At 32.1% G+C, this 23,475-nt stretch overlaps 1 protein-coding gene across 5 annotated transcripts; it reads right to left on the bottom strand.

Annotated features, from left to right (window-relative positions):
* Positions 1–912: 912 nt before the first annotated feature.
* Positions 913–23,383, bottom strand: Bruce (BIR repeat containing ubiquitin-conjugating enzyme). 5 transcript variants are annotated; one of them, XM_035878480.2, is made up of 51 exons: positions 23,097–23,383; positions 21,989–22,308; positions 21,659–21,903; positions 21,219–21,555; positions 19,636–21,148; positions 19,419–19,557; positions 19,064–19,279; positions 18,538–18,961; positions 18,360–18,471; positions 18,134–18,284; positions 17,647–17,871; positions 17,295–17,549; positions 16,934–17,207; positions 16,670–16,825; positions 15,958–16,263; positions 14,929–15,225; positions 14,433–14,647; positions 14,197–14,353; positions 13,929–14,120; positions 13,637–13,851; positions 13,295–13,548; positions 13,025–13,206; positions 12,753–12,946; positions 12,526–12,661; positions 11,906–12,065; positions 11,412–11,775; positions 11,187–11,313; positions 10,917–11,081; positions 10,668–10,831; positions 10,348–10,582; positions 9,876–10,176; positions 9,585–9,760; positions 9,316–9,511; positions 8,988–9,215; positions 8,383–8,907; positions 7,919–8,189; positions 7,534–7,793; positions 7,127–7,415; positions 6,651–7,036; positions 6,418–6,561; positions 6,151–6,328; positions 5,926–6,071; positions 5,564–5,806; positions 5,255–5,476; positions 4,814–5,032; positions 3,398–4,732; positions 3,030–3,250; positions 2,655–2,894; positions 2,385–2,573; positions 2,164–2,298; positions 913–2,040 (listed from the first exon to the last, which is right to left on the bottom strand). In XM_035878480.2, the coding sequence occupies exons 1-51, from the start codon at positions 23,272–23,274 to the stop codon at positions 1,756–1,758; spliced, it is 14,097 nt and encodes a 4,698-aa protein (XP_035734373.1). In that variant the 5' UTR covers positions 23,275–23,383; the 3' UTR covers positions 913–1,755. The 5 variants fall into 5 exon arrangements, with proteins under 5 accessions (XP_035734373.1, XP_085519339.1, XP_035734374.1 ...); XM_085663213.1 differs by having other exon boundaries at positions 3,398–4,729; XM_035878481.2 differs by having other exon boundaries at positions 11,187–11,310.
* Between the last annotated feature and the right edge of the window lie 92 nt (positions 23,384–23,475).

Genomic DNA, 23,475 nt, shown 5'->3' with positions numbered 1-23,475 from the left:
TATGTATGTATGTATGTATGGTGTGTGTGTGTGTGTGTGTGTGTGTGTGTGTGTGTGCATATATATATATATATATATATATATATATGTTTATGTGTGTGTATGTAAATGTATATATTAAATGAAATATATTACAAACAAGTCGGATTCTAAGTCATTCGTTTAATAGAAGACAAAATGGTGTAATAAATAAATACGACCGAAGTGTCTGTCTGGCTAAATAATAATAATTATGATATACTCTGAAGAAACAACGTTGTGTAAAAAAGTACATTTTTCTTAAACAAAAAAAATTCATTTGTTTTCACGCGCTAATAATTACCTTAAAAACGCGCGCGCGTAGTAAAATGCGTCATAATTAACATTAAATCGATAAAGAAAATCGTTAATTTTCCAAAACTCCAATGCCACGCTTTGAACTAGTTTCTAATTAAGAAAAAGTGAACAAAAATAAAAATGAATGGAAAAAACAAGAATAAACATAATAAAATTATATAACCTCGATATGAAAATGTTCTGTCAGACACGGTGCACGCATAAGTTCCAACTACATTTCATATCGTGTCTCTTGCATCGTTTCTACTCACAATTTAAATATAATTAATCGTCAAAGTTAAACTTGCGATGCAATTGTAATAACATATATGTATATATAATATCTATATTATATTATATTATATTATATTATATTATATTATATTAGATATAATATATAATACGTGTATGTATATATGTATATATATACATATATAAATATATATATACATATATATGTATAAGTTTAATAGTAACGACGATAAAATAAAACTTGTAGGTAGAGACGAATTGGAGACCAATTCGAAATAAAGTAATTTTTTTATTCTTTTATACGGTGTCAATTCATACGAAATTATTGTGTGTTAAGTAGCTAAGTAGCGGTTACAAATGGTGGTCTTTATTTTGAAGATGTCAAATTTTCTTTACTCACTATCGACTCATTGTATTACAGATCGTTCCTCGACTTACGAAGAAAACCTTTCAATACTTTACACCAGTTTTATCTAAGTCGTCCTGTTTACTAAATGTTATTATTTCATTTCGATCGCATTGCACGCAGGGATATCGGCTACATAAACGAGGAACATGTATAATAAATATTTGAATAAGAGTTGATACTTACAAGTAGTATGAAGTAGTAGAATGCAGAGTACATATAATATAGCAGCAGCCATAAAAAGTATCTACTACACACAAGAGTTTTTTATTACACTCGCACACAAACTTTCGATCTTACATTTTCTCTCTACGTTTTCTCGCACGCAAGACAAACACACACACTCTCTCTCTCTCTCTCTCTCTCTCTCTCTCTCTCTCTCTCTCTCTCTCTCTCTCTCTCTCTATCTCTCTCGCCCTTCTTTCTCTCTCTATCTCTCTCGCTTTCTCTTTCTCTCATACTCTCTGCTTCTCTCTCATGCAATATTTTCCTTCTCTTTTCCTCGTTTTACTTCCCATCTTTTCACGTTTTTCTTTTTTTCTTTTTTTCATCTATTTCAAACACTAATTTCTTTTCATCGTCATCCTTTAGCATCGTCATCTTTTCACAATCGAAAACAAATATTTATTATTACCTCTCACTGTCGACTATCAATGAACTTGCCAGTAACTGAATCACTTAGCAAGATATTCTTGCAATTTGGATCAGTTAAGTATTTGTTCACCATAACACAAACAATAGACTTTTCAAAATGTCCAACAATGTCTATTAACATCCATTAGCTATTCACACACTTTTGAAACCATCTTCTCCATTTCAACATCCGTATCGATATCGTGATGTACATGGTTACTGGCACTGGTGTTGCTAATGGGGACGATAGTATTATTTATCGATGTAGTCAGTGTAGTAGCGGGACCTACTGACGAAGGTGGTGTACTGGGTGTACCCGGAGTCCCAGATAATTCAATAGGCGAGCCCGGAGATGGAAGCGGTTCGATCAAATCTTCTAAACCTTCGGGTGTTGGCAGTTTATTCAACTCTTCTCTCAATAATCTATAATGCCTCTGAAAAATATATATCACATTTAATATAATAACAATTTTTGCAACCTGTTACAATAATAATAATAAATTTTAATGTTATCGATAACTTTTATTAATATATACATATATAGATAATATACTTACCCTTAAAGCCAAAGCATTTAAGGAAATGGCTGGACCAAAACGACGATCTGATCCACGTAATTCCATATCCCTTATCCAACCTTCTAATTGCGCCACAATTTCATGTCTTTTTATCCAAAAGTGAGTGTGTATAACCTTTATATATGTACGCAAAGAAAGAATGTTAGATGTAAAATAATATTTAAAGAGTATTATTGAAATCAAATAATGTAAATTTGTACCTCTTTGAAGCAAGGGCATGGATTGCGAATTTGATCGAGCATTGCCCATTTAGCTGTAGCTTGACAAATATTCGCATTATACTCTTGACTAGATTGAGCTCCACTCGATGTACCTCGTGATCTTTCATATCCAGGCTCGTTAAAATAAGGTTCTGACACCAGAATGAGCGACTGTATTGATACTAATACCTAAATATAGAAAATTTAATTTAGCAAAAAAATGTTTAAAAATTGATAATATTAAGAATTTTGATTGATTAAAAAAATTACCTGAAGAAAGCTACTTGTATGTGCATTCCACTTCTCTTCTGGTCGTCCATGCCATGTATTAAGCACACTGAGGCACACTTTACCATCGTTATATAAATTAGGATTAAAGCGTACAGTATGGCGACCAGTTGTTTCTAGATTTATTAGCATAGGACTATTTGGATAATCAGGAGGAAAATAGACATCAAATTCGAAACATCCATTTGCATAAGGCGTCTCTGCCGGTCCCGTTATAAGGACCTAAAAGTCAAATATTTGTTGTAATTACCTAAATTCTATATAAATAAATGATAAAAAATATTATACATTATATTGAAGATAATATCTACGTACATAGATTTATATATGTAGAGTATAGAATGATTTAAATAATACCTTCATAACATCCAATCTATCTGCATCGCATCTAACAAAAACACTACTACTATATGAAAGAGGTAAAGCAGTGGATAGAGTAACAGCTTCTTGGGCTAAACGCTTCATCCTTGTTGGATGACTTCTTTCGCCTGCCGCTCTCATATTCGATTCAAAATGATAAGATACAGCAAACTTATATCCACCACCATCTGTGTTTTCTGTGATCATTTCATATGTATCTGTAAATAAGTAATTAATAAATAAAAATAACTCTGAATAATATATATATATATATATATATATATATATATATATATATATATATATACACACACACATATACACATCACTTAATGCTTATATTTATATTTTAACTTTCTACTTACCAAATCGTAAATTTTTCATAACCTCTAAATAACGTTGCTCGACAGAACGCAAAGGTAATTCTGGAGCCGTCGGACTTAGTCCAGGCAAATCATCACCGATATTCGATAGTCTTGCAGTTGCATTTTGCACTATAATAGCACTTTCCTGAATATCAGGAATTAAAGTCGCTAAACCCTCGTCTTGTTCCGTATCATCGGGATATTTGGATACGCCTTTGGATTTGTTACCTCTTGTACGATTAATTTTGTGTACATAAGTATCTACGCAAACTCTCATATTAGATAATAAAGATACAATAGATTGTTCTCCCAATCTTGTGACTCTTGGTAACAAAAGAGGTGCCAATTGAGTGGATAAAGCCATAGCCCTTAAAAGTTGTAAAACTGCTCGGTAAAGAGGAATGTGTCTTGCCATATCTAAAACTGAATCATTTCGTAGATACGAAGACAATGCTGGAAGTAAACAAGATCGTGCCAAAAGGTCAGGGAATGTTGCTGGTAATTCTCTTTGAGGTTGACTTCCAGAACCAATATAACTTGCTAAAACTTGGACCAAAACAGTAACGTGTTCTTCTTCGGATCGTTGTCGTAGTAAAGCTTGTTCCACGTTCCATGATTGTTGAGTCGAGCCAGTACCAAATCCAGTACCCTTAGCCCAATACAAATGCGAATTATCATCGCTCCGACCTCCAGTTTGACCTAATTTCTGTTCCAAACCATCATTATGGCCCGTTTGATGAGTGAATATAGCCAAACAGTTCAATAAGAGAAGCATAGCTCCTACATCGATTGTAGTTCTTCTTAAAAGTAAACCATCATCCGTGGTTGGAGGTGTTGCATCGAGTAATTGTTTTAAAACTTGGAATGGTAAAGTTGGTAAGGAAGCAGCTAGCGGTGAGGTTAGGACATCACCACCTTCACCATCGTCCGAAACGCCTAATGCAAGGCGTAATAAACATTGCGCCCTTTTTCGATCTCTTAATAATACTTCCGCATATCCTGGTAATCTTAAGAATAAACCAAAAGCAGCAAGAGAGTGTGGTGGTACGTAAGGAGCTGGAGATATTGCTCTTGGCGAACACGTAGTCGTATCTTTCTCTAAATCAGCATAAATCTCATCCGAAGTTTCAAATTTTACCCAATCTGCATCAGTTTCTTCCGGCGATGGTGACTTTTCTGTGAAAGGTAATAAATCCTGCCTACCAGGGTCTGGATAGACTAGTGGAAGATGACAGGCTAATACTGCTAAACCACCACCGGTACTAAACACGTCCAAAGAACTTTCTATACTCCTGTAATTTAGTAACTCGCTGTCGCTCTGTTTTGTCACATCTTCTGTAAGCGCAAATATGTATAAAATTCATATATGTAATATTAATTTGATTTTAATTTAATTTTTATCTCTTTTGTTTTTACCTTTTGAATCTTTGTTACGTTGTTTCAATATTAAATGTAAACAAGGCTCGGATATTCCACTATCTTCGGCAATTGCAAGAAGTTGAGCAATAGTTAATTGTGGTGGCAAAGGTGTATTTGGACGTGATGAATGTATCAAATACTGTTGATTTGTGGTATTCGTTGAATTAGTTTGAGCAGTAGTATTTGTTGGTTTGGTTGTTGTAGTTGGTGTAGCATCTGTTAAAAAGTTGCCACAATCATTAGATACAAACTTTATAATATCGTGAATAATATATTTTTTTTAATCATCTATAACTCAAAAACTAAGGTATATATATATATTTGTTCATATAACTTTTTTTATAGATGTTGAGCTTAAGATATATATATATATACATATATATACTGTGTGTATGTATATGTCTATTTATATATAAAATACAGAATATTAACACATACCAGTAGTTAAACGTGACTTTCGAATTACAGGTCCACGAGCTTGTGATCTGTTGGATGCTTCTTTCGCTCTTTTATCTTTTGCAGTATTTCCTGCAGCTACGCTAAGGGTATCGACCACCAATGCCATGCCTGATTCCCATAATTCTCGAGAACGATTAGTTCCACTTGTGCTTGCTTCATTTCCTTTATAAGTATTTGGTAATAATAATAAAAGCCAAGTGCCTATTTAACAATATAAGCACAATAGATTATAAAAAAAATGATATATATAATTTTAAATTATCATGTAGATTATTTAAATGATCTTACCAGAGACTTGTTGAAGTATATCCGCTACTGTCGACTGTGTAGAGATATAAAGCAATTGATGATAATGTCCAAGAGGATAAGCTGGATGTGGAGGCATCGATGGTGTATTTTGATTCGCGGTAGTATTGGAAGCTTTCATTGGTGCCTCAGAAGACACGGATACCAATACTTTTTCACCCTCCAGAAGTAATTGTAAAATTAATCTTCTCGTGAATCCAGAAATACCGTGTAGGTATCGTAAATCTGGCCATAAAGAAAATAAAAATTATCTCTTATATTACACACGATTAATGTTATATTATCTCTTATAAGTATTACTACATATAAACATAAGAATCTATTAACATACAAAAGATACTTACTGGACGTTGTTCGTTGTTGTGAGATAACATCCATAAGAAGTTCTGCGAGTAATTTTTGATTTGCGCGATGGCACCAACAACATCTAGATAGGAATTTGATCATAGCACTTTCCAAAGATGCATAAGCCACATTTGTTTTGGAACATCTGTAATAAATTATACAGTTCATTTTAGAAAATTTCAATTTTTTAAATATTTAATATTGATATAAAAATAACAATTTACCTCATAGAAGATACAGATGGATTTTCAATAGGACGATTACTGAGAAGAGATAAAAGAGGCAACCAAAATCCACGACCTTCTGTTCCAAGCCAATCACGCATTCTACCCTCTGAACATACGAGCGTTAAGAACTCTAACACCATTGCTATGCTTTCTGGATCCGTCATGCTTAAACCACCTATATAATGAAAATTATTTAGCAAGATCTTTCAATGCATAATCGAAGAAAACAATGCATTTATAAATATAGGCATACATTGGACTTACCTGAATGATTATTCAAAGGACAAGAAGTTTCTGCAGTTTTATCATTATCCGTTATGCTCGAGTTTCCTGAAGATTTGTTCTGGTAACTTTGTTCCATCAATATTTTATTTTGGCATTGCTTTGATTTCTCCGAATTACAAAAATCTTAAACAATATTAAAAAATTTACCTTTAATATTCGACATCATTAATATATCATTTTTTAAATCAAAGATATAACAAAATAAATATTACCAATAATTGACGTTGTAAGTAATCCAGGTAGTCCAGAATCAATTAATTGTTGTATACCAGGTGGAGATCGTGCAGTTGCAGCTACAGTCAGTAATTGACCCTCTGTTAAATCTAAACGTTTATATTCCGGTAGTACGAAACGGCAATACCATTCTTCGGTATCAATTTCACAATTTCTTCCATCTGTTCTTCTCTTACATTCTTTGCGGTCATCGGATATAGATGCAGAATGATCTGTTGCCAAATTTGGAACCAATATTCGTACTCTTTGTAATAGTAATGGAAACAAAGATGGTCTCACATAACAGAATGCACAAAGAGTAGAATCGATTGATTGTTTTAAGGCGGAATTTGTTCCCAATGTTAAAGTCCACTTATACAAAGCACTATTAACAAAATATATATAATATTAACCTAATATTTATTTTAATTTAGTTATATTAAAAACAAACATTGAAATAAATAGATTAACTTACTTAAAAAGATCATCAGTTAAAAGAGTTTGTAAATCATAATTGAGATTTTGTTGCTGATGTGCTTTCCAAATTATTGATGATACACAATGGATATATACTGTTGGTGAAGTAACAGGGTTAGGATTAGAGCTAGTACTCGAATGAGATACTCCATTTACAGCGGTTGTGTGAAGCCAGGAAAGTACTGCTGACATGCGAGCTTCTGTACTGGAATCTTGGATGGAACAAAGTTGTTGGAGTAATTCAACGACCAATTGAATAGCCGATGTTTCTTGTATTGCTGTAATCCCTGTAGATATTTATTAATGAACAATTTAGTATAGTATAGTTATTTGAATTAAACATTTAGTTAAATAAGTATTTTAATTGCGGAAAGTAAAGAATGTACCCAGCCCATTAAGTGATACCTTGAAAGAAAGGAGTAGACCTGTTGTTGAGTAAAAGACCAATGAGACGAAGTCCAAGCTCTCGAGAATGTAAGCCTAGCTGCAATAGAACCCTTTCCAAGTCGGGAGTAAATAAAGACGGTGCTGGGAGTAACAAAAGATTGCAACATGCCTCGATAAGGCCTTGAACCGAAGCTGCAGAATTAAGTACTTCAGCAACCAGTTCACTGTTTGGAGTGCTTACGGATAAACACTGATGTAACAATCGCAACCATCCCAAGCTAGAGAGTATTACGAAATGTTTATTTAGATTTTTTTTTTATATAGTCATGATAGATAATAATGCATCTAAATATTAAAATGTGTTAAAAAAGCTTTAATAGAGAGCAAGCTCAACAATATATACCTTGTTTTTGTAAGTTGTTCCTCATCCACAGAATCATTATTCGTCTTAATTTCACCAAATGCTGTTGTGCCTAATAGCCTTATTTGACTTAAATTAATATTAGTAGAATCGCGTGGTTTATATAATCTTATAAGAACAGCAGTCGCTACTTCTGGTTGCGATAAAGTCAGACGTATAAATGTTAAGCCCGCTGTAGGCATTGGAGGACAAACGGGTATCAAAGGGCTGTTACTTTCTCTAGAAATTTCAAGCGCCACAGCCGATGGACATGCTATTTAAAATAAATTTTAATAAAATTATTTAATAATAATAATAATAATAATAATAATAATAATAATAATAATAATAATAATAATAATAATAATAAAAATAATTAAAAATAATAATAAATTTTTTTATAATAATAAAAAAATAATTGTAATTTATATCATTATGTCTCTTAATATTATTATCTTGTAACTTACTTGCTAATGATGTAAGATGTGGTTGAAGTTCTACTTTTCTCAGAAGTATGGCACAAGGTAAAGTAATCGTAAGATCGTGCCATGCTTCATCCGGATAGAAATGATATGACCAGGTGGCTGTTCTTGCTCGTCGATGAGGTGCAACACTTTGTATAAGAACGTCAGCTGGTTGTACAGTTGGATTCAGCCAAGGTATAGTTCCCAATGGTGCAAAGTTCAATAAACCATCCTCGTAAGATTCTAATGTATTAACAGCTTTCTTGCTACTCGAAGAAGACGCTGGTGTTACATTTGCTGCATTCGATAAGTGCTCCATTACTAGTGCAATTACACCAGGAGACGATGAACTGTTATTATTACTCATGCTTGATTTTACTAGATTCTCACAAAGCACTTTTACACCATTCATTCTGGTAAATAACGATAACGATGTTTCATTATCTAGAACTTTTATGATATACCAGAAAAGTGGTTCTGATAATTGCATAACACCTAATTGACGATCCAATTCGGTTTCTGGGCATGCTATAATAAAATTAAAAACGATTACGTCGTTCTAATATTTATCACATATCAGAGAAAATCAAAACCATATAGATACTTACATGATGATAAGTATTTATAAAGGGGATTAAGGACAAGAGATGGATTACTAGCTTTTCTCATAAGAATAGTCAGAAGTTGAAAGGTCGCGTCTAATATCGAAGCTGGATCTCCAAGCTCCGTAGCTGCTCCTGCTCCAGCATTTTCTCCTAAAAGCATAACTAGAGAAGAACCGCTACTATAACCAAGAGCTCCTAACAATCGCATCATAGTAGGTTCGTGTTGCAACACTACAAAAATAAATAGAGATTAATTAAAACAATATAAATCTATAAAATTAATTAGTATAATAACATTCATCGATATACAAATGATATAATTTATAATTACCAGTATCTGCGACGCAAGGTACTCGAGGCTTACTATTCGTAGCTTGTTGAAGACGAAGTGATGTCTGTTGTTCAGCTTTGCTTTCGTCTGTTTGCGAAATATTCACTTCAACCTGTGGATCATTGCTGTTATTTCGTAGATTTATAGTTATTTCAGAATCCATATCCGATGAACCATCTGGTCGAACTGGTCGGGCCTGAATTTATTAGAAATTCACATATGTACAAAAATGTTTAATGAAATTAACTTATTTGAAAAAAATCACGTACATTTGGCAATGGTGTTTGAATAAATCGACACACTAATTTAATGAGTGCAACGACTAAAGTATCCCAAGATGCTGGACGACCTTGTTTTGCATCGCCACCAAGTACACAAGCAAATAGACCTCCAAATCCGCCCGATTGATTAGCCAAATCAACAGCTCCACCACATTGAGCCCCGACTAAATTAAATAAAATAATTATCATCAAAATTTAATAATTTATAATGTATCATATATATATATATATATATATATATATATATATAACTCTTAAAAATTATATAAAATATAATACCTCCGGAGCTTCGAACATACGTTGAAACCAATATTCCAACACATTCAGATATGCTCATTGCTGTTCCTAAATCAGTATTATCGAAGTTAAGATTAACAAGAGAAGTTATGAGCTTGCACTGGGCATCTAAAGGACCTCTTCTGCAAACAAGAGCACCGCCTGGCTGTACAAGTTGATAAACTACCCATAGTAGAAGGTCTTTCAAGATGTTACCCAAAGTACTGCCAGGTGTTATTACATCACATCTTATTTCTAATCTAACAAGAAAATCTTGAAGAGCCTGACATACTGTAGGACCGGCCTACAAATTAATAAAAAAAAGAATTACATGAATTAACAAGAAAAAAAGAGAAGACAAAAAAATAAAAAGAATTTAATTTATAGCCAACATATTCTCTTCTTCTTTTTTAACCTTTATCTTTAAACAACTATTATAAAAAAAATAATTCTTTTTCCACAAGTAAGAACTTACCATAATATATTGTTTGTCCATAGTATTTACGTTTAATCCACTGCCAGATAATAATCTAAGAAGCATAGGTCCTATATTACGTTCTTTAACGATACAGCTAGCCATACCACCGTAGAATTCAGCCAGTGATCTATTATTCGCATGCTCTGAACAATTTATTAGCAATGGCTGATTACTTGCTAAAGTAAAACATTGTAAAGCAAGACACCACGCACGTAAAGAAACATCTGGATGCCTGGAAAATATATAATAAATTGGTATATAGTATTGTATTATCGCGCTTGAGATATTCCTATAATAGAAATTAATAAATAAGTTACCATGAAAGAGTTGATATGAGACTTGAAATAGATGCAGAGCTTAATGGAATTACAGGTATTAAAAATGGATCAAATCGAGTGGTTGAATTAAATTGTTCAGAAGCAGCATCCAAGTTCAATGTTAACCATAACTGAAGTACAAGTTCCAAATTTGTTCTTGCATTCTGTTTAAATAATTAGACGTTAATTTTTTAGTATATCATAGAAAGAAAAAAGAACATGAACATATCTATTATACTCGCAACTAACCTGTAGGTATAAATCTGTGAAAATTCTATCAAAGCATCTAGTTAACATTGATAAACTAGAAGGAGTAGAATCTGATAAATTCCAAACTTCTTGTCCTCTATCTGTCCAAGAAGAATCTGTACGCGGTGATGCTTGTTGACAGAAACGATTCGTTTCTATTGGAACCTATAATTACATTAGTCTTATAGGAAATATTACATTGAAATATACATACAATATATATGATATATAATTAATATTTCTTAACTCATAAACGAATAGTAAACATACATGTATCGTTGAATTTATGCTGTGAGGTAAATTATACATTCCAAGAGTAGATAATATTCTTAAAGAAATTTCTACGCTCATCTCAACGCCATATTCCAATCTTTCATCCATTGCCAAAGAAATACTGCTAAAAATACAATATTAACATATCATATAGATTCAAATGAAATTTATATAGATATATGATGAGAACAAATGTGGAAAAGAATAGATAAAAGGAAGTACCCTGAACTGGCTGAAGTTAATATTTTAGAAACTGTACTGCCTTTTTTTAACATATTTTTCCCTCGTTCGAATATATCATCTAAGAAATCTTCAAGTTCACTATCATCAGATTCCAAAAGTGAAGGCAGAAAACCATTAGATTTTGGTGCTGTAGCTGATGTTACCACAATACTATCTTGAACGTCCTCATCCCCATCACCTTCAGCAAATCCTTCATCGTTACCTAAAGTAACTGTAGAATTACTTGTTCCGGCTGGACCTACTGAATCCTCCTCCGTTGTTCGAGTTTCATCTACCGATTCAAAATTATCTTCAGACGGACTTCCTTCGTGAGTGGAATAGGGTCTCAGATATAATCGTCCTCCTATAAAATAGGTTTTAAATACATATAAATATGATAAATAAGAAAAAATTGTTAAATAGATTAATAAGAGAGATTACAACCATTAATTATTTCACACTACTAAACTTGGAAGTAAGCGATATATTTATACCTTCTAATAAATCCTGTAGAAGACATGATACAGCATGTGATGACCAGGCAGCATCGGATGCACCCGTTGCCAATCTGACTAACTTTAAGAGCTGTTCTTCAGTCATAAGTTCGCACAAACTAATTGCAGAACGTGTGGATACCACTAGCCTAGCGACTACCTAAGTGCGACAATTCATAAATTTAATTATAAAGCATAAAACGGAAAAGCAGAATTAATAATCGTATAATTGATATGTGCAATACATTGAACAAGCAAGTTAAGATTTAACAAGATTTGATAAAAGATTATAAAAATATATACAAATATAGATTTCATCGTTTTGCATTTTTTTTTACTGCTAAATCCTTAATCTGCTGCTCTAGTATTTGATAAAAATACTAATTAAATGCCTTAATGATCAAATAACACTGACAGTACAATATTAAGCAGTAATATAAATCTGAGGTTATTTTAAACTAATTTGAAATTTAATATAGGAAGATTCTTATTAATTTATGCTTATGTTTTATACTCAATATTAATTGAATAGAATTTATATTGCTGCATACTATAACAACAACGTGAATAAATAGAAAATAGAAACAGAACGTTTTAACAATTAATAGCTTTCATCTTACCTTACATGCTAGCAGGAACATATCCACATTAGAAGCATTATGTAAAATAAGAGCTACAAGACCGCGAGCCACTGGTAAAACACTTTGATAAGGTAGATTGATCATATATTCGATTTCCAAATCCACGTCTCCTTTACTGCGATCAATGCAGTATAAAATTGATTAAAAACTCATATCTTATCGATCATTAGTATTTACATCATAAAAATAAAAACAAAGTAAAGTACCTTGTACTAGGTTGTGATTGACTTCGTGAACTACGGGGAACGTGTATTTCATTTTTTCTCATACTAAGAACATCTTTGAGATGTTTAGTAGAGTGTTGTTTCAATGTTTTTTTAGAAAATCTTTCTTGAGATTTTAATGTTGCTTCCATTTTACTATATAAAGTAGCAGGCTGAGGAGAAAGCGGTGTCCAAGCCTGTAATGAGATATTACTTTAAATGTATAGAACTATACTTTGTGTATTCATATATATGGAACATGTATATATACATACTTGTGAAAATGCATGGAAAGCTTTTTTTGCATGCTCTAACTCCTGAAAATGTTGTTTACGATTCATAAGACGTTTTTGTAATTTTTTACGATAACTGCGAGAGGCTGACGAACGAGTAGCATTTATATACTTTCGTTGCATTGCAGACTCTCCTTGAATAAACTCCCAGCGAGAAAAAGTACCTATTTAAATCAGAAATAAAATGATTTTTATTAAATTAAAATATATACTAAAATATATAGATTTATATTGTAACAATTTCGAAAGTACCTTGTTCTTTATTTTTCTCTTGATTATCTTCAGAGCAGGATGGCGGAGTAGCTGTTGTATCTAAGCATACAGACAGAAACAGGAGAACCCAACCAATAAGGGTTGTATCCAATTGAATAGGATTTGGTATCTGAGTATTCGACAATGGAGCCAATAATATGCCTAATGTACGAACCATTGCATCTATTACGGAGGATTTATTACCTCCAGCAATTAATGATTTACGTCCAAGAAACGTTAATAAAATAAATACTCTGAAAAAGATAAAAAAATATCCGTGTTATATATTATGAATCTATAAATATATATTTTTTAATGGCAAATGATCAGTTCACATCCTACCTGTCTTGAGGAAAAATTTGTGTAGATGTAGAAGAATAAAGATTGATTAAAGTATTGGACAGAAAATTTCCCCACCAAGGCTGATGGCCTGCCATACGAGCAAGAAGTGCAGCCGCATGAAGTTGCAAACGAGGTGCTGGTGTAACAACGCAAATTGAATGGAAAAATTTCTCACAGGTAGATGGTGTAAAAACCTCGCACAAAGACATTGGTATCTGGACAATAGCAAAGAATAATAAATAATGAAATTATTTGATAAAACTCATCGTTTTCGAAAATTAAAATTACATACGCTAGGAACAGGTCCAATTTCATATACGGTGTAAAGAAGAATATCAAGTAATGTTTCTCCAAGGACACGTAATTTATCAGTAGGTGCATCTACAAAAGATAAAGCTACTGTGTTCGAAGAACCTCTCCATGATTCAAGTCGTCGTCTTACTGCATGAACGATATTCAATTGACGTTGAAACATTAAACATTCCTACAATATATGAACATCAATAGATATTACTAATTTTTTTATAAAGAATATAAAATAATAATAATCTTTATTATACCTGATACGTCGAAAGTATTTTTGCAGATGGTTGCTCTTTATTTTCATTAGGCGTTTTAGTACAACACAAATAATGTTGCATGTGCATCACATTAGGAATTTCTGAACACAACAATGGATCCAATAAACTTTTTAGTCTCTCTGTGGCTAAACTAAATCTAAATAAGGATAAAAATAAAAATTCGTTAATAAAAATTCATTAATACAAATATTTTTATAAAGCTATTCATAGTATACCTGCACTGTACATCTTCTGCAAGTGCTGACAAAATATTACATTGCGTGTCGATAGTAGTTTGTAAAGAAGTATCCGATGTATCATCGTGAACTGGAAGAGTATTATTTAATTCAGAATAGTCTTCTCCTGGTAGAACTACCATATGCCCATAAAACATTCCTAATGGAATCTTGCATGCTGCTGTAGGCATACCATAACGGCCGATTGTTGTAATCTAAAAATAATAAGAACGCTTTTAGTAAGCATTATAAAAGGTAAATTATAAGATGGAGGGATGGATGGATGAATGGATGGATGGATGGATGGATGGATGGATGGATGGATGGATGGATGGATGGATGGATGAATGGGTGGATGGATGGATGAATGGATGGATGGATGGATGGATGGATGGATGGATGGATGGATGGATGGATGGATGGATGGGTGGGTGGGTGGGTGGATGGATGGATGGATGGAGAGAGAGAAAGAGAGAAGGCTTCAAAATTACTGTACCTTAAGATATCTGCACACTGGTGGTGGTTGAAGATCGCAAATAATTAATGGTTTACTTTCAATATCCGTGGCAACAATGAGACGAGTTCCATCACTTTCTTCACTTTTTGTCCATATATCTATAGATAATGATACCAAGTCGCAACAAGAAGGAATCAGAAGATCAGTAAGCAGTATGGGAGATCCAAAATCCAAAACCACGAATCGACGTGCTCCCGAATGCATTCTGTCAACCACTAATGCCTGCTGAGGGGGCCAGCTTAATAATCTTCCCCATGGAAATGTAATGTCTTCTCGCTAAAATATTTAACATTCTTTATTTAATTATATCTCATTTTTGTTTAATTATCTTTAATCAATGTTAATATAATAATATTAGTTATTAATTATACTTATGATTTTACATTCAAATTATTCAAATAAATGACATTAAATACAGCCTAATAAAATATAAATTATGTTTGATATCATTTAACGTTTATATCAATATTTAAACAATATTTTGCATAAATATGACTTTCACTTCTTCTTCACAAATTATTTCGTCAGTATATAGATATTAATATAAATCTAGTAACAATACAACTTCGAATGCTTTTTATGTACATTTATAAATAAGGAAATGAATTATTTCATAAAATTATTCATATTCCTATAATGTTCCTATAAAAATATTTAATTATTGTATGCTAACCCAATGATCTAGAAAGTACTTAATAGAGCTTAGATTTACTATATTGTTGATTATACAATAAGCCACTGTGTGTATAATGGTATTTAAGATGTGGCGTGTAAAAAGAAAAAAACGATATATAAATAAAAAATATCAGATATGTGAAATAGACATTACAGATAATTCATGCACGTTTTATTACTTAGTCTAAAAATGTCACTTTTTAATATATTCAGTAGTCTACAATTTGAATTACAAACGGCATATTAACAAAGCAACAAATGTATAAAAAATTATACATTATTTAACTCAAGAATAAAATTAAGAAAATGCAAATTTTCATCTATGCAATCTACCTTTTTAGAATTGCTGTCTTCAACTTTGTTTACAGCAGAATTGATACTTTGAACAGATGACTTTTCTTTTGATATGGTAGAATTTAATACATGTGAATTAGGTATATCACTTTGCGTGCTATGCCAAGTCTGGTTATCACCAGATGTATCATTAGCTTCATCACAATCTGATTGTTCATCAGATGTGAGTAATAGTTGTGGAATTGGCTTCTTTAAGACTCTTCCTGTATACACTCTACGTAAATCGTTTAACGTAGATGTTGGTTTAGTCTGAACATCTGGTCCTAGCGATCCAGCATCCAAGCTCTACAATGTACAATGATTTCTATCTAGATAACGATTTTCCCATTTACAAAACACATAAGAAAATTTACTGTACATATAATGGTCAGGGACAGCAATAAATTCTACTATTGTTATAGATAACAAAGGAAAATGTCTTATCCGTGATTTCTACATTTTCACATCATCTTATAAAAAAAAAAAAAAAAAAAAAAAAAAAAAAGAAAAAAAAAGAAAAAAAAGAGGAAAACAAAAGAAAAAATCACTGTATTGTTTATTTGACTACTCATAATCTGTCACTTTATTAATGTGTATTTTCTTACCAACGTGGCAGCTTGAGCAATTTCATATAAATAAGTTATATGATACATAACAGGAGTGATTTTTTAATGACTAAATATTTGTCAACTCTACAGAAACAAAGACTTACATAAGCACGATGAATGATGTCGAGTACACCATTGTTATTTGCAGCGTTGTTTTCATAAAGAGTAGTTCCAATATTCATCGCATAGACACCAGGACCGATTTTCTCCATCTTGGTACCGTCCGAAGCGGCGTGACAAGTAAAATGAAGAGGTTCAACCTGAATTACATTAATAAAACACAAATAATACCACATCTTTTATAATCGTTATTGATTATTAAATGTGTAAAAGTAAGAAATAAGAGCAATTAAAAAAAAGTATATTACCTCAAGAAGACCTTTCATATTATGATTGCTACAAAGAGCCTTTAGTTTGCTAGGTACAATAAGTTCGCTAGCTGGATGTGCAGGCAGTGTAAGTAGGTCCCTTAAATCAATAGCATCCTGAGAATATGTAGAATTTGAAGACGTAGCAGCTGAACCTGTTTGATCACCAGTTACCACAGATGCATAAGTTGTAGTCATTGAACTGCATTTGGATGGTACTGGTGGATCAAGATCAAAAAGCTCCGTTTCAAATGGAGTATTGTACAAACCGAATCTTTAAAAGATAACAATACAATATTAGTTTAAATAATATCTATAATAATTGCAATGTGTGTATACATATGATTCATATGATTTATACCTTGTTGCGAGTAATAAATGATAAGGATTTACTCTATTTGACATTTCAGCAGCAATATGCTGCACTAAAGCAGCGCATTGTTGTGCTACGTTGTGGTTCCTATCCAATGGTAAAAATCGCGTAATCAATAACTGAAGCCATCTCAATGATCCAGCCCATTGGACTTCTACAATCGATGGTAGCAAAGTTACCAAAACTGAAAGTGTAGCTTCGTCAAAAGATTGAGATGGTGGATCTTCTAAGTTATAAAAACCTCTGTAAAAAAAATAGAGAAAGAAAGAGAGAGCAAAAGAAAAAAATTAAATTAGCAATGATTTTGAAAAATCAATGGAATTGTATATAAGTTGCTTACCCGCTACACAAAATAATTAATTTTACACATTTATGTGCTATACTTCTACCGGCGTGGAGAAGACAAGTTTTTAATAAATTTGGTAAATGCCCTTGAACACAGCGTATAGTTTCCAATTGAAATGCTTTTATTTCAGCATTATTTTGAGTGCCACGTAATCTGGTTAATCTTATTGATGCTACCCATATAAGAATATCTAATGCAATGGACTGTGTAACGGTGGATCTATAAATATTAATATAAATATAAATATAAATATATACATTAGGTGGACCAAAAAGTAATGTCGCTTTCTTAAATTAAATTCAAACTAATAAATTTTTAACAAGTTTTTATTTTTAATTACAATCAAATATCGATATGCGTAGAAACTACATTACTTTCCTGTCCACCTAATATGGATATATATATATATAAAAAATAATGTGTTTACGTGTAACACACGATATAGTAGCTCATTTTTACTTTTATCTAGTGTTATACATACTTATCTGACATCTGCAAACAAGCAATATTTAATAATCTGTCGAAAAATAATTTAGATTCTAACATAGCACATCTTTGTGCTTTTCCATTTGGTATGTTTGTAGGGTATACTGATCTCACGGTTATCGATATTTCATGAATCCAATCACATCCTTAAAGAAAAATTATAAAAATAAGATAATACGGAATAAATATCTTGCACAAGTAACATATTAATTAATGCTCACCTATATAACATTCAACAGTACTACCAGGAATTAACGGTCGTACTTCTATTATTCTTAATTTTTTTGAAGTTGGAGGCTTACTATCTGATGAATTACTTTTTGATTTTGTCGCCTATAAACGAAAGATAATAGTAACAACAAATTACCAACATTGATATTTAATAGAACGTTTTCTTACCCCATCCTTTGTAGGATCAATTAGTGCTTTAATATGTACAAGAAGAGTTCTAGCTTTGGAATGGAACAATTTTGGACTTGTAAGAGTAACACAACCAGATCGACAGGATAGATCCATGCAATGATGTAAATCAATTGGCCCGCATAATATTTCTGTATTATGTTGACGTTGATATTCATCTGTAATAACTGGATTTTCTCCTTTCGGTTCATTATTTATATTGAAGTCTATTCTTTCATCCACCGGAGTGAGCGGCGATTTTTGATGTCCAATTCTTCTTATATTTTGTTTCAGTAAAGTAACTTGAATTATTGGTAATTCCTGACAAAACGACTGCAGATTAAAATGTACATCAATATGTCCTATGTTTTCAGCTGCACTACGTGGTAACGTTAGTTCGAACACATGTTCATCCCAAGTGGTCCTACATAAAAAATATAAAGTGAAAAAATACAAAATGTTTCGATTATTTTAATAAAAAGAAAATATACAAAAATATAAACGTCTATTAAAATAAACAACGTACGTATCATTTTGTAAGCGCCATGTCCGTGTATGATTTTGATCTTCCGATTGATGGTGTTGTGGATGACGACGCTGTCTTTGTGCTTGCATTATTTCACTCCAACAAGGTGGAACAGTAGCCCCGTACGCCGGTGAATGTCTATCAAACCTCGTGAGTTCATGAAGACTTCGTAAATCTGTATATGATAAATTTGGCCTATGTGCTATTATTGAATCCCTAAAAGTATTTTTATTTTATTGTAACAAAATATGTATATATCATTCTTGTTTTTAGTATCGTATTGTTTAATATTAAATAAAGTGTAGTATTATTTATTTTTAATAGCCATTTCTTCTTTATAATATTTTATACATACTGTACATTGGTGCAACCTTCTTCTATAACCATATTAACATCCTCAATGTCTTCTTTTTCTTCTGTATAACTTTCCTCTTCTGAAGTAACAAAAAAGTAAAGGGCTCCATCATCAGTGCATGCACATAGTCTCTCTAAACCTAAAAAAAATTGTAAATTTGTAGTCATTTATAGTCAAATTTGTCATATGAATGTTATTAATATAAATTTAAACATACTGTTACAATAAGCCACTGAAATGAATTTTCGGCCATCTAATTTGGCTTCATTAACAGTTTTTAAGGTATTTAGATTCAATAATCTAATTACACCATCTTTACACACGAGAGCTATTTGACCAGATGGTTCTTGAACACTAGAATTAGTGGAAGAATTAGTAATAGCATTAATTCCATGTAATATATTTTTGCTTTTTTCTTGAAATGGTAATAGCACATGATCAATCGGAGCTTGCTCAGAAGGTAATTCTCTTTTCACGATAGGTTCTGATGCAACTCTAACTACTTGTCCTGAGAAATCCAGAGCATATACAAGTATGACAACATTCGTATTTTCTATATTATTACGTATTTCACCATTCATTAATCTTCCAGTCTCGTGATGATCCCAATACATATAACTTTTTTGTGGAAAGAATGTACGCTCCTCATCAATTTCCATTTTTGTGGATATAGAAGTAAGTGAAGATTCACTAGAAGTATCTTCTAATATTGGACACATTGCAACATATAAGTATCTTCCATCCTTAGATGGTATAATAGATGTAATTCTAAGATTATCCGGTGCATCAATAGAAACTGTTTTTATAACCACTGGTTCCGATTTTGACATTTTTACCATATCAATAGGTTTCTTGTTTGCTGTTAAATCAGATGTTGATGCAAATTGTTCTACTCCATTACTGTTATTTAAATTAACAGCATGGAATGGACTTAAAGTTGATGAAACCGTCATTCCTATTGGTGTAGGATAAATACCATTGGAAGATGATGCAGTGAGAACAGTTGTGGGAACTGTACCATCAAAATGTGATCCGACAACCGTATCCGAATCGACATCTTCAATAACTGGTACTTCATATAAAAATTTACCAAGGAAAAGTTCTGGATACAAGCTTTCTTGTCTTTCACCATTTGAGCTAGCACTGGTTCCAGTCCCAGAAAGAGTCTTCTTAGTTTTTGAATCTTTAGAATTTTCTTCCTTTGTGGATTGTGTCGATACTGCTTTGTGATGAAAATCATACAGTACTAAATAATGAGACTTCGAAGGGGCATACCTATCACCGGCAACCTTCATTATATCCAATGTATCACTGGCAGCACTATTTACACTGTTCATTGCTCGTACTAGAGACGATGACGAAGCAAGATCCGTTGATGATGACCACACATTTTCTAAAGTTCTCAATTGCGAAGGATTAGTCACTGTCACTGTAACACCACACACCAAACAAGGTCTAATCTTTGAACCAGAAGAATCCATTTGTATGGATGATGTTGTTGAACAAGCACTTTTGGAGTCTTTCTTGCAAGATTTAGAAGCACCAACTATTGATAGCGCTGTTAATTGTAATTTATGGGACATCAAAGATTTATAATCAGAAAGAAGATCAGAATCTGAACTAAGATTTGCTAAATATGAAGAGGTCAAGTTCCTTGCAGCAGAAAACTGTATAGTTTCTTTATTGTTTATTTCTTGATCAGAAGGTGCAATGTAAAAGGCTACTTCTCCCTACAACAACAATTATCCAATATTACAATGTTTCAATAACACAGTACTATTTCAAATATTCAAATTTTACCTTTAATTGATTTGTTACATTCCAAACATTAACATGACCATTACATGAAGCTGTAGCTACTAAGCCAGAGACATTTGTTGTTCCTATGATATCTACATTGCCGGATTCACGTGCTGGAGCAGTTGCAAGTGTAACAGATAATGGTACATTCTGCGTATATTCTCGTTTAACAAAAGGGCACGCAGGAGAGTGCCTTTCATGCTCTGACCATGGTTCGTCTGTTGGTTCCCAACAAACCAAGCAAACTTTACATGTAAAGCACATTGCTCTGTCATCGCCCGATGCATTCGGTTGGTAATAAAAACCAGCCTGTGCCATTCGATCGGGTAGTGCCCATCTATAAAAGTATTAATTACCCATTAACCTCTAAAAATGATTTACCTTAATATATCATTCATAGGCACAATTAAAATAATATATCATATTATAACTTTACCCACTTGTAATTCATATGTGGCCATTTTGAAAATGTATCACGTCTAGCTGCTTCGCTAAACATTAGTGCTCTATCGGCAGTGCCACCTTCTAAGACGAGGGTAGGCAATAGGCCATTTAATCTTTCATTAATAGCCCAAGCAATGGGCAAAGCTGGTATGTGTCTGTTTTGCCTTTTCAATTCCAAGGCCAATCCTGAACATACTGATTTCAGAGATCCATGTGGTAATTCCAAACATATTGTATTCCACTGTAAGATATATGGATGCAATTGTTTATGTAGTTAAGAGTAATGTTATGATAATATATCAGATTTGTAATATAAAAAACCATACCTTTTGAGCTTTTATACCTCTCTTCTGATTCACTTGGGCAGCAAGAATTTTAGCTGATAATTCTTGTAAAACTTCTTGTACATGATCAATCCCTGGTAAATCTATATATCGTAAACATTGATGTAATAATGTAGCTTCAGAGAGCAAAAGTTCTAATTTTATAACATCTTCACTACGTGAGACAGGAGTTTGTAAAATGGTGTCCAGCAACAGGACACCATTATAATCGCTACGTACACCTATGCCACCTCCATCAGTATATAATACCTTATCTATACCTTCAGCTAGATATATACCTTGTAACTTCCTATTTGGTTTACCTAAAGAAACAAAAATTCTTTTTATAGACAACCTTTTAATTACATATAAAATTTGAAATTATTTATATATTTCTATTTATATTTGATATTGTCATATAAGCGTTAATTAAATTTGAGATTATTTATATATTTCAACTTTGTATTTGATATTGTCATATAAGCATTCTATATTATTTTTACTTATACATAATTCTATATTATTTTTTATTATACATAAACAGATTAAGTTAACATTAAAGTCAAGAATTATTATATCATAATGTCATTTTAAATACTGTCATGTTACTTAAGTATGATGCAAAAATTAAATAATATATAATATTTTCTTTAAAAGATAAAGGATAGTAATAAATGATATATAGATATGATATACAATATAATTATTATCTTTTGATAAATTATAAGAATATTGTGGATAATAATAAAAATAAATAAAAAACTGTTAGATAAGCAAATAAGTATGACTAAGATATTGCAAACTCTGCATAGATTTTATTGACACGATATAGAACAATAAAGAAATAGCTATAATATTGTTTCTTTTTGAAATATTAAAAGTATTGATAGATGCATTATCTCAATTATAAATCGATTATTGTATCTGAAATAAGAAACGATAACGGAAAAAACTGTAATCATTCCTGACGTTTAACGCACGTATACGACCTTGACCATGAAATTCAAACGAATGCCGCTTAAAAATCAAAAGCATAATAAAAGATTTTGTAAAGCGAACATTTGATTTTCTTATAAGTTAAATGTATTGCGCGCAAGATCAAAATGTATACCTGAAAGAGAACTTCTTTGCAAAATTACGCCAGAGTTGACATCAAATACGTATACTTGCGCCTTGCTAGTAGTAATCAGTAATACATTTAAATTCGCATGATAGATTATGCTTTTACACTCGGCGTCCACATTCAAATATCCGTCTTCTTTTAATAACCACGGATCATCATCAGCCATTTTGCTTATACGATTTACAAATCTCAAAAATTTGTCTATTGCACGAACATCACAAAAAACATGGCTTACTCGTCACCGCCATCTTTGAATAGGACGTCACCAAATCATCCTGTAGATGGATAATTACCGTTTCTCAGTAGTAGAGATGCTATCGATATGTATCGCTAGATACAACCGTTTTTCGATAAAAAAAAATTTCCT

Source organism: Vespa mandarinia, chromosome 1 (assembly GCF_050613455.1).
Source record: "Vespa mandarinia isolate Hongniang chromosome 1, ASM5061345v1, whole genome shotgun sequence".
In the NCBI taxonomy this organism is placed as follows: Eukaryota; Metazoa; Arthropoda; class Insecta; order Hymenoptera; family Vespidae; genus Vespa; species Vespa mandarinia.
This window is presented reverse-complemented; position numbering and strand designations above follow the sequence as displayed.